This window comes from Rhinolophus sinicus, chromosome 17 (genome assembly GCF_057876585.1).
Source record: "Rhinolophus sinicus isolate RSI-liver-muscle chromosome 17, RSI-T2T, whole genome shotgun sequence".
In the NCBI taxonomy this organism is placed as follows: Eukaryota; Metazoa; Chordata; class Mammalia; order Chiroptera; family Rhinolophidae; genus Rhinolophus; species Rhinolophus sinicus.
Window position 1 is genome coordinate 57,737,678 of NC_142517.1, and position 12,083 is coordinate 57,749,760.

General features: G+C 44.8%; 1 protein-coding gene across 5 annotated transcripts in view; it reads left to right on the top strand.

Annotated features, from left to right (window-relative positions):
* Positions 1-12,083, top strand: part of BDH1 (3-hydroxybutyrate dehydrogenase 1) — a 35,391-nt gene that overhangs the window by 14,094 nt on the left and 9,214 nt on the right. For all 5 annotated transcript variants that reach the window (XM_019723504.3, XM_074329791.2, XM_019723496.3 and 2 more), the window contains exons 2-5: positions 1,116-1,242; positions 4,242-4,314; positions 5,018-5,128; positions 10,928-11,069. In XM_019723504.3, coding sequence (XP_019579063.2) covers positions 1,160-1,242; positions 4,242-4,314; positions 5,018-5,128; positions 10,928-11,069 — 409 coding nt within the window. In that variant the 5' untranslated portion in view covers positions 1,116-1,159. The remainder of the gene's footprint in view (positions 1-1,115; positions 1,243-4,241; positions 4,315-5,017; positions 5,129-10,927; positions 11,070-12,083) is intronic.

Here is a 12,083-nt window from a genome sequence, read left to right on the forward strand (position 1 = left end):
TAACTGAGTTCACGGCTAGGGAGACGGTCCCCCACCGCCACAGGTGCTCTGCCTTTCTCCTTCAGCACCCACCACCCACAACCATTTGTTTCTAAACCAAAAGGCAAGTGAGTGGCCTTTCAAGTTTGAGAACTTAATATTTACAGAGACCAAAGCCCAGCACAAGGCATTAAAGATGGTGAACAACCCTGAAGAGTGTGTGGGAACCCCACTGCCTATGGAGCATTGTGTTTGGAGTGGAAATAGCATCATGTTTAAGAAACTCTAAAAAGAAGAAGATAAAGAGACGTACAATTCTACCATTCCGCATAAGAGACTGCCTTGTAAACAGTGCGTTATCCGAGGGTTCATTATCCAAGTACTCATGGTGCTGAGTTGCCTTTAGGTGAAACCAAGTGACACATGGCCTTGTCATCAGGTTGACACAACCTTAAAAGGGAGTGGGAGGGGGGTGGGAGAGGCTGTGTGTGTTTAGATTGATCCCAGTGTGTCTCATTGTATAGCTCACGTCTCCATGCTGTAGTGAATTACTGCGGAGTTCAGCCTCAGAGCCAGACCTTGTGTTTGGTGGGCTTGGAGAGAAAGGTGTAGAGCTGAGTCAGATGGTGCCGGGCATGGGGTTGGAAAAGCTGCCTGCAGAGGCCTGTTGCAAATTGGGAATGAAGGTTGATGTCCTGAGTCCCTGCAGATTGATGATTTGCTGGGCATGGGGAACATAAACCAGAGGATGAGGCTCATGGAATTGGCATCCCTGAGAGGGTAGGTCCCCGAGTCCCCCAGTAGTTGCTACACAACCTGGTTTGAGGATTACTGGTCTGGTCCAACCTCCTCATGCTGCAAATGGGTGATGATTCGTCTAGTGTTGCCTAATGAGTTGGTGGAATAGCCAGACCGGAACCCAGATTTCTAGACGTCTCAGCTTTATGACTATTTCCATCACCTGAGGCTGCAGCTTGAGCGGAAGGTGCTAGAGGGGCCTGCCTGGTGCAATGACAGGACGTGGGCCAATCAGACTGAGCCCAGTTTGACTTTCACAGCCTGGAAGCAAAATGACCATTCCTGCCTAAACCCCTGAAGGCAACAAGGCAATGCTGAGAGTGCATTTTGTGTTTCAGGACCTGCCAGATAGAAGCCTACGGTTTTATCTCCTGTGGCCACAATGCTGACCGCCCGCCTCTTCAGACCTCTGTCACAGCTCCCGGGGAAAACTCTGAGTTTCTCTGATAGAGAAAATGGGGTGAGGTAAGAAACTGAAGGGTGGAGGTGGCCTTGAGGGTCACTATGTCTGGGAAAAACGTCTCCTTCACAAGTCGATGACGCATGTGGTAACAGGCCTGACTCTCAGAGACGTCTCAGTACCCACGTCTACCAGTGAAGAAAACGCAGAGATGTCCTCAGAAGACTGAGACCTCCCAGAGCACACAGGGCACAGCAGAATATCTTTCATCAGATACATCTTTTTAACTTTTTATTTTGAAATAACTATACTTTATACAAAAGTTGCAAAAATAGTACAAGGGTTCCTGTATCCTCTTTATCTAACTTCCTCGAATGTTAGCATCTTGCAAAACCTTAGTGCAATCATGAAAACCAGGAAATTGCCACTGATATAATATTAACTAACCTAAACACCTGATTCAAATTTTGCCAAGTGGCCCACTAATCGACCTTTTCCTGGTCCAGGATACAAACCACGGGCCCACAGTACATTTAGTTGTCATGTCTCCTTACTCTCTTCCTATTGAGGACAGTTCCTGAGTCTTTGTCGTTCTTGACCCTGACACTTGGGAAGAATGTTCTTCAGTATGGGTTTGTGTGAGGTCCCCGTGTTTAGATTCAGGTATGCACGTTTGCAAGAAGGCCAGCCAAGAGAGGTGGTGCCCTGTCAGTGCATCCCCTCAGGAGGCACAGGATAAGATGTTGATGTATCTCATTACTTTGATCACCTGGATTATGCCCTTTTCAAACCTTCCCCATGAAACCAGTTAACTAAAATACCCTGAGACTTCAGTGACCTGCTTGTGTGATTTAGAGAAAGCATTAAGTAAGTACAAATTAAACAAGCAGCTCTTCTTCATTGAGAGCTTCCAGGATTGCCTTTTCCAAAGGAGATTCGTGTGTTCTGCTTCCTCATTTTCCTCTGTTGCAGGCAGAGCAAGGAAAAAATAATGCCTTTTTCTTTTATATTAGAGAGGAGTGAAATTAAGTGTTAGGTAAAATTCAAAGTCCCAGTGGCTAGAAAATTGATGGGTATTTTCTATCCAGGTAAAGATTTTTAGAAGAACATACATTTAGGCTTTTAGCAGCATTTGCTTAAAAGCATTTCTGCGGGCTACAGCAGCTTGATTGGAGATGGGGCTTCAACTACCAAAGAACACCATATAAGAAGCATTAAAATGGCCCTTCCAGCAGAGGGGACATCTCATCGAAGAGGGAATGGAGTCTGGCTCTATTGAAAGGCTTTTGAAGGTGATTTACTGCAATTTTTATTTCAGTGAGTAAGTCACAGAAATGGTAAAAATCTGTCTTAAATATGGCTTTTAGAAATTTCTGGAGATTATTTTTTTATAGAGAAATATCCCAAAGGAAGTTAAATACTTTTACAAAGGTTTTATCCTCAAATTAAAGGGAAGTGAAGCATTAGTCAAGCCTCTGGCTCATTGGAAGGGGAAAAAAAAGGCTGTCATGGGGAGATTCTGAGTCTTGTGACAGGATTGTGGAAAAAAGCTGGTTAGGCTGAGGAGGCTGGGGCCAGCGTGGTGAGGGGCAGAGATGGGTCAGAGTGCATTAGCTGTCCTCAGGGCAAAGGCACCAGCCGAGGTCTGGGAGGGAGACCCAGGTGTATGAGGAGATGGAAGGGGATAATCACTGTGCGTGGGTCAGACAGGAGGTCTTTGGGTGGGGAAAAACTCTGGCCTGATCATTTTGCATGAATCTCAGTTGGAAAGGGCCTCATACTTCTTTTCCCACCGTGGGTGGATCCTGTGGTAGCATCCTTACAAGTGACCTTACAGCTTTTATCTGAGTATCTCCAGCGATGGGGTGGTCAGTACCTCTCACAACAGGCCTCTTGTCTTTGGATGGTGCTGTTATAAAATCTTCATGTCAAGCAGAAATCTTTTCTTCTCTAAATGCTGCCCCTTGTTCCTGGGTCTGCCCGCTGTATTCATACTGAAGAAGTTAATGGCTTATCCTTAGGGACACCGTGCCACCCCAGCACCCCTCCCCTGACTTCTCATTCCATCTGCTTGCTTTTGCATTGCTCATCTCCCTGGTCTCCCCACTCAGCATCCAGGACTCCCACCTGCATGATGTCCATTTGGTCTGTGCTCCTTCTTGCGATGTGACACCCCAGACAGAACACCCCCCATGTGTGCCTGCCTCAGAGTAGCAGTCAGTACACAGCATCTGTCCCAGTGAGAACCTCCCCAGGAGTGGCTGGATGTGGTCCCTGCCCTGACACCTGACAACCTGCTCTGCTTACTGACTCTGCACAGCCCTTTAAGTTTGGATACAACTTAGCAACATAAAGGAACAAATTATTGATACATGGAACAACCTGGATGAATTTCCAGAAAATGATGTTGAGTGAAGAAAGTCATCCCCACATTCCATTTATATAACCTTCTTGAAATGACAAAATTATAGAGACGGAGGACAGATTAGTAGTTAAAGAGGATGTGGGGAGGGCGGGAAGTGGATGTGGCTCTGAAAGGGTAACATGTGAGGGATCTTGTGGTGGAAATGCTCTGTGTTTTCGCTGTGTTGATGCCAGTGTCCTGGGTATGATATCGTACTACAGTTTTGCAAGGTAACAGGGGAAATTGGGTAAAAGGTACAGGACATCTCTCTGTGTTATTTCTTAACTGCATGTGAATCTACAATTATTTCAAAATAAAAAGTTTAATTAAAAATCTATCAGGAAGCAGCATAAAACCTAAGGGTTAAGACATGGAATTTGCAGAAGGCTTTGTTGACAAAGCAGTATCTCTTGTAAGGTCTTCCTAAACAGTGACACAAACAGTCACTGCAGCAGCTGGCCCCCTTTCTTCCAGCCTAGCAACCCTAGAGGAAAGAGGACCTCTTCCTCAGTAGAACCAGCATGTTGTCCCCAGGGGCTTGGGCTGGGGAGACCGTCAGAGCTGCTCACTGGTGGCTGAGGGTACTGAGTTGCTTCTGCCCCAGGAACAAGGTCTAGGTGTGACCACAGCCTGTGCTCATGGCTTCCTTTTCTCTTGCAGGCGCACATGGCTATTTTACTCTGCCTCCTTTGTCCCTATGGGCCGTCGTACGTATGCTGATGCGGTGAACCCGGTGAGTGGCAGCCTAGCTACCTGGGACCAACCAGCCAGGTGGTTAGAGCGCTTCCCTCTGGGCCCCCAGACCCCGAGCCACCCTCAGAGCAGGGCTTTAGAGCTTTCAGAACACTCGGAGCACTTTCTCACTTGCTTACCGACCCCCCACCCCGCCCCATCCCCCCAGCACACACTCCAAATCTCCCCTCAGATGAGTAAGGGGTTAAGAGTTTAGACTCTGGAATCTCTCAGGCCTGGTTTCAATTCCAATTCTATCACTAAGTATGTTGGGCATTTAAAAAATATCTGTTTCCTCACTTGTAACATGGTATAATAAGCATAATTATTATATGGAGTTATTGTGAGAGTTAAATGAGAGTAAGGCATGCACAGTGCCTTGTACATGGTAAATTACGATGAAGATGATGGTGGTGATGGCGATCGGGATAATGGTGATTACAGATGAGGAAACTGAGGTCCAGAAAGGGGAAGTAAGTTCCCAAGCAACCTTATTAGTTGGTGGCAGAGTCTCAGGTAGAACTCAGTCTCCTGTTCTAAGTCTAAGCTTTTTCCACTATACTATGGTGCTTCTCCAGACAGACAGCCAAGAGGGGAGCGCCAGGGCTGGCCCACTGAGGTAGTACTAGTTCCTGCCCAGAGGGGGCCTGGTCACTGTCCTCAGGATCCTGGTTCCTAACATGGGGTCTAACCTTCTAAAACAGGTGGGCAGCAAAGCTGTCCTGGTCACAGGCTGTGACTCTGGATTTGGGTTCTCCTTGGCCCAGCATCTGCATTCAAAAGGCTTCCTTGTGTTTGCTGGCTGCTTGATGAAGGTAAGAGATGGGTCATCTTTCTCACCACTGTCCTTCACACGTAGTCATTGTTTTGTAGGGTATTTTTTTTATTGCAGTCAAATACACGTAACATAAAATTTACCATCTTAACCATTTTTAAGTGTATTGTTCACTGGTATTAAATATATTCACATTAAGTACCACTTATAAGTAGAATGATACAGTATTTGTCTTTGTGACTGGCTTATTTCACTTAACATAATGTCATCAATGTTTGTCCATGTTGTAGCATATTACAGGATTTCTCTTTGAAGGCTGAATAACATTGTGTTTATGTATACATTATATTTTACTTATCCATTCATCTGGAGATGGACACTTGTGTTGCTTCCATGTTTTAGCTACAGTGAATAATCCTGCTATGAACAGGGGTATATAAATATCTCCTCGAGACCCTGCTTTCAATTCTTTTGGGTATACACCTGGAAGTAGAATTGCTGGATCATATGGTAATTCTATTTTTAATTTTTTGAGTAATCATCAAACTGTTTTCCATAACAGCTGCACTATTTTCCATTCCCACCAACAGTTCACAAGGGTTCCAATTTCTCTGCACCGTTGCCAATACTTGTTTTCTCTTTTTTGATAGTAGCCATCCTAATCGGTATGCGATGGTATCTCATTGTAGTTTTGATTTGCATTTCCCTAATGATTAGAGATGTTGAGCATCTTTTCATGTCATTGGTCATTGGTCATTCATGTATCTTCTTTGGAGAAACGTTTATTCAAGTCCTTTACCCATTTTTGAATTGGGTTGGTTTTTTGTTGTTATTGAGCTTTAGGAGTTCTCTATATATTCTGGATATTAATCTGTTATCAGATATATGATTTGCAAATATTTTCTCCCCTTCTGGGGGTTGTCTTTTTACTCTGTGTGTAGTATCTTTTGATGCACAAAATTTTTAATTTTGCTTATTTTTCTTTTGTTACCTGTGCTTTTGGGGTCATATCCAAGAAATCATTATGAAATCCAATATCGTGAAGCTTTTGTTCCATGTTTTCTTCTAAGAGTTTTATTGTTTTAGGTCCTTGATCCTTGTGAGTTAATTTCTGTATATGGTATTAGGTAAGTGTCCAACATCATTCTTTTCTGTGTGGATATCCAATTTTCCCAACACCATTTTCTGAAAAGACTGTCCTTTGCACCATTGAATGGTCCTGGCACCTTTGTCAAAAATCATTTGACTATATATGTGAGTTGTTTTTTTTTCTGTGTTCCTTTGGGACTCATCCAGTGGAATTTAGGGTGCATGAAGGGAAGCACTGGGACGTGAAGCTGCAGAAGTAATTAGGGGACAGTTTCCCCAATTAGAGAATTATGCAACTATCACCACAGTTCACTTTTAGAGCATTTCCATTTCTCAAAAATTTCCCTCTTGACCATTTGTACACCTGCCACACCTACTTCTAGTCCTGGATAGCCACTTGTTTCTGTTTCTTCAGATTTGTCTTTTCTGGACTATTCATATGAATGGAATCATACAATACACAGGCTTTTGTGCCAGGCTTCTTTCACTTAGCATAATATTTTTGAGATTCTTCCATGTTGTAGAATGTAAGAATAGTTCATTCCTTTTTATTGCTGGATAGTATTCTGTTGTATGAATATATTACTTTTAAAAAAGTCATTTACTTTTTAATGGATATTTGGATAAAAATGTTGGGATTTTGGGCCATGATGAACAATGCTGCTATGAGCGTTCACATACATTTCTTCATGTAGACATGTTTTTACCTGGTTCCTATTATTGGAATTTAGCAACCAACAACTGGGCATTAAGCGTGCTCATTGCTAATGGAGCATTGCGGCTCTTTGTCCCTCTCAGTGGACGTGTGTGTGTGTGTTGTGTGTGTGTGATTATTTATACACACATACATATATACATATGCACACACTGTATCTATATATCTCCTATCTACATTTCCTATAAAAATCACACACACACACACACACATACACACACACACACACACACACAATTCATGAGGTTATACTAACCTCCTATTCCAGTTCAACACACCAGCATTCTTTCTTGCTTCCCTCATTCCGTTTTTGTTTCTTTCTTCTCTTGCAGTTAGAACCCTGATTCCCAACTATGTCAATATATTTACTCATTTGGCTGATCGTACAGTATACACACAATAGCTTCAGAATTGCTACATTCATACCATTACAAACAGCAAACCTACTAAGTAGTTATCTTAGTTTGGATCCGGCAAGAAGCAGATGCCAAAATAGGATTAGCTGTGCAAGAGATTGATTTGGGAAATGCCTATAATAGCTAGAGGGGAATGGGGCAGGTAAAGACAAAGAAATCTTTTAGATTGCAATGCAGGTCTGTGAAAAGAAGTTGGAAGGAAGGAGGATTAGGTAGGTAGAGCTTCTGACTGCAGTGCAGTCTGAGAGTCTTGGCTGGGATGATGGGGAGTCTCCAAGTCAAGGTTGGAGGAGAACTATTAGAGGAGACCTGCTTGGGCAGGAATGGCCCAGTGTACCTGGCGTGCTCTGCCATCGGCTAAGAGCAGCCCAGGCAAGTGTGGCTGTGACCGTGGCATTCAGCCACAGTGGATCTGAAAGTGTGGCAGCTGGAGACCTTCTGTCAGCTGCTCCCACAGCAGGTTGTCCTGAAAGGAGGGGTACTGTGGTCACCACAGTAGAACTTTAAGTTGTTTTTAAGTGTTTTTTTTAATCTATTGACTGAAGGTATACAAAGTAGTGTGTTTAATAGTTACTTGGATTATTTTTTGTCTTTATCATTACATTAGTTACTTGAAATACAATTTGATTCATATGTTTGTGTTTTGTTCCCTTTATTCTTATTGATTTAATTTGATTTGAGAATATATAAAACAATAACAAGGCTCTAAAGTCAAAATCATTTTAAAAGGTACACTCAAAGTAGTGCTACTCTCCCACTATTTCCACTCCATTCTTTAATTTATCCCTCCTATACAAATGTTTGTATACGGCATATACCTTTTTATAATTAAAAAAATTAACAATATATCTTGGAAAATACTCCATATGAGTTCATAGAGATCTGTACTATTTTTTAACAGCATCATGGTACTCCACTGTGTGGGTGGACCATAGTTTACACCATCCATCTCTTACATATGAGCACTTTTAGATTGTTTTTTAATATTTTGCGATTATAAATAATGGCACAATGAATAACCTTGTGCATATGTATTTTTGTATTGTTGAGGGTTTTCTCTTTAGGGTAAATTCCTAGGAGCGAGGTTCCTCTTAGGTTAAAGTGTTAAAAATATATATTACGAAGATATTCCCAAGTTCCTATCACAGGAGCTGTGTAATTTGACATTCCTACAAGTAATGTATGGACATACCTGTTTTCACACAACTTCACCAACAGAGTGTGCATCAAGCTTTTGATTTTTGCCAATCTGATCGATAAAAAATGGATCTCAGTGTAGTTTTAATTTGTGTTTCTCTTACTGTGAGTGCATAACCCTGTTCTTTAAAGGTATGACCCAGAAGTTGCACATTTACTACCCATGCTCTCCCTCTATTGGCCAGAACTTAGTCATGTGCCATGGCCTTACCTGGCTGCTAGGGAAGCTGGGAAATGTAGTCGGTATTCTGAGCCAATATGTAGCCTGCTTAAAGTCACGGGTTTTACTACTAAAGAGGAAGGAAAGAATAGGTATTTGGGACAACTTGCTGTCTCTGCTCAGATGTTTCCACTCTCTTAGATCATTCACTCTTCACTCTCTACTGGATCACACACACACACACACACACACACACACACACACACACACACACCAACATAACCCCACATGCTATGTGTACTACTACCCCATTTCTCTGCTTATCTTTGTAGAAAAGCACCCCCAGAAGGTTGTTTGTACTACCTATTTTCTTTCCAACCCACCTAGATCGGGTTTTTGACCCTACCACTCTGTTTATTTGTTCATCTATTCAACAAATATTTATTGAACGCCTGCTATGAACTGATGAAATTCTATGAAGGTAGAGCATACGACAATTCAGTGAAAAGTTATTGCCCTTGTGGAGCCTACATGGGGGTGGGGTGGGAGATAAGCAAGGAATAAGATAAATAAGTAAATTGCTTTTATGTGGGGTGGTTCAAACCACTTACGCGAGACTCAGCCTAACCCGTAGAGAACTTTTCACTGCTGACGTATGCTGACCAACCTTGTGCTTCCTCCTGTAGCCCTTGCTTCAGTACCAGTTGTAGGTGCCCTGGGCAAGCCCTGGGCTAAGAGTAGGCATTTCTCTATGATTTCATCCTTTGGCAGCTACTCCTGTCCTCTTGTAAGATGCATCACTGTTCCACGCAGCACTGAGAAAGTCACTGCCAATTAAATTTTGACTGACAGTGTTTAATTTTCACATTGATTGTAGCTCATCCCTATTGTGAAAAACTGTGTCATAGAATAGATGAAATGTGATAGTACAACCTGCCTCATGATGTGAGCACTAATGAGACAATGCATGTCAAGTACTCAGCAGTCTGAAGCACAGTAAACAATAAGCGACATCTACTTGATTCAAATCCCCAGCTGCTCACTACTGCCCCCAGACAGGCCGCTGCCCACCTCCCAGCCTCCTGTCCCACTACTTCCTCAGGCCTCTGCTCTGCCGGCACTGGCTTACGGCCATGTCCTCTTACTTTTGCCTGAAGTGCCCCTTCCCCAGAGGCCCTGTGGGTCCAGGTCCTCAGTTGTCACTGCTTTTGGAAAGTCTTCCCTGCCTGCCGCACCTTCTGTGCATCCCCCCAACCCCCACAAGGTCTCCTGTGGCTAGTACTTCCCGGATTGTTTGCTTACTCAGCTGCATCCTTCCCTAAAATGTGGATCTTTGAGAACAGGGGCTGAGTTATTTAGTTTTGTGTCTCCAGATCGGTGCTGGAACATGATAGAGGCCTCCAAAATGTTGCTGACGGAGTAACACTTTTCTCATGTGTAATAGTTCCTGAATTCGTTTATCATTGAACATGTTTTTTAAAAATGATTTCCTGTTTTCCATTAACCTGAGCAGGTCAGGACAGGTGGCAATGTCCTTATGTCCAACAGTAGCTGGAAAAACTGGGCACCTGTTAAGGGACGCGGCTGAGTGTACAGAGCCTGGTTAGTGACCAAACTGGAAGTAGAGGCTGGCACTGGCCTCTTACAAATTTGGGGGTGACAGGCCCTTGGCTTAGAATATAGGTGGCAAACTGCAGCCTGCTGGTCACATGTGGCCTGTGGATATGCTTTGGCCCACGCGTCTTTTTTCACTTTTTTGTTTTTTGTAGTTTAACTATATTGCCAGCACTTAAAAACTTAGGATATTTCACACAGAATCCCAATTACAAGCTTAAAAATTCAAGCACCTGCAACCCTGGGCTTATATACACCTGTGGGCAACAGCTGGCAGGGGTTGAGAGGCCAGGCATGTGCTTCACCCCTGAGTGGTCTCCCCCCTCACCTTGTGATACCCACATGCCTGGCCCTGCTAGGTACGAGTTTGCAACCTCTGCTTAGAGAAAGGATCCTGCCAATGAGGCCTTGGGCTCACGGTTGTGTCTGTGGCACTTAGTTTGATGCTTGGTACGTCATCAGGGGTTGAATAGAACCTGCTGCTGATGGAGCAGGTCCAGGGGGGCCTCCAGAGACCACCGCCTGCGGTTGTTAGAAGCCCCAGGCTTATGCAGGGACTCGGGGCCAGCTCCCTGCTGTGGCCTTGGTCTTCATCCTGGAAGCAGGATGGGAAGGAGGCAGGTGAAGCAGCTCCTCTCTCCTCCTCAGGACCAAGGGAATGAGGGGGTCAAAGAGCTGGACAGCTTGAAGAGTGATCGACTGAGAACCATCCAGCTCAACGTCTGCAAAAGTGAGGAGGTGGAGAAAGCGGTGGAGATCGTCCGCTCCAGCCTGCAGGACCCTGACAAAGGTAGGGAGCACCTTGGGGCAGCTGGGTAGTGCACGGGCTATTCCAGGGGTGCCCTTCGTAAATGCTACCCTCCATTATTGTTCACTCTTCCTCCAGCACAGTAGGAGGAAGTGGGTTACATGAAACACACCCATGCAATAAGGAAACGTGAAAGAAAGCCAGAGGTAATTTCAGAATCTACAATGATGAGTGAATGTGCTCTGGTTCAGGTCAGGTCAGGTCAGCCAATGCCTATTGAATGTCCACTCTCATCCCAGGTGCTGGGCCAAGTGTTGGGGATACAAAGATGGCCAAGAAAGGACCTCATGGGGGGCTGGCCCCATGATTTCCACATCCCCTCTCAGGGAGGGGCACAGCACAGAGGGACTAGCCTAGTCTTGGGGTGAGCAGGGAATGGGTCATTTAGGGCAGATTGTGGCAGAACGTGCAGAAGGCCATTCCAGGAAGAGAGGAGAGCGCACATAATGGTGGGACGCACACACGGTGTGTAGGGATGGCAAGCCAGGGGTCAAGTCTGGTGGAGATGGTAGCAGCAAATGAGGTGGGGAGGGAGCTTGATCAGGGCCTGGGGTGCCAGGCAAGGGAGGTGACCTCTCTTTTAAGGGCAGTGGGAGCCACAGAAAGGCATTTTTCGAGGGAAATGACCTGGTTAGACTTGTGACAGCTTGCTCTGGGGGCCATGGTGGCAGTATAGAGTGGATTTAAAGGGGGACATAGGTATGAGAGTCCTGAGTCCTCCAGTGAGAGGAGGATCAGAATCATGGAGTATTAAGGAGACGTAGCTGGCTGGATTTGGTGACTGATGCACATGGAAATGAGGGAGAGGCAAGAGGTCTGTATCCTGGACATCTGGTACCCCTCCCCGGAGGAGCAGGCTGAGGGATGCGGTGATGCTGAAGTGCCCATGGGATGTCCGGGGGCGGGGGTGTCTGGACTGGAGATCAGGTGTCCAGGGTTGGAGGTGAGACTAGGAGTGGGGGAGATGCAAGAAGGGACTCCTGGGAAACATGAGCA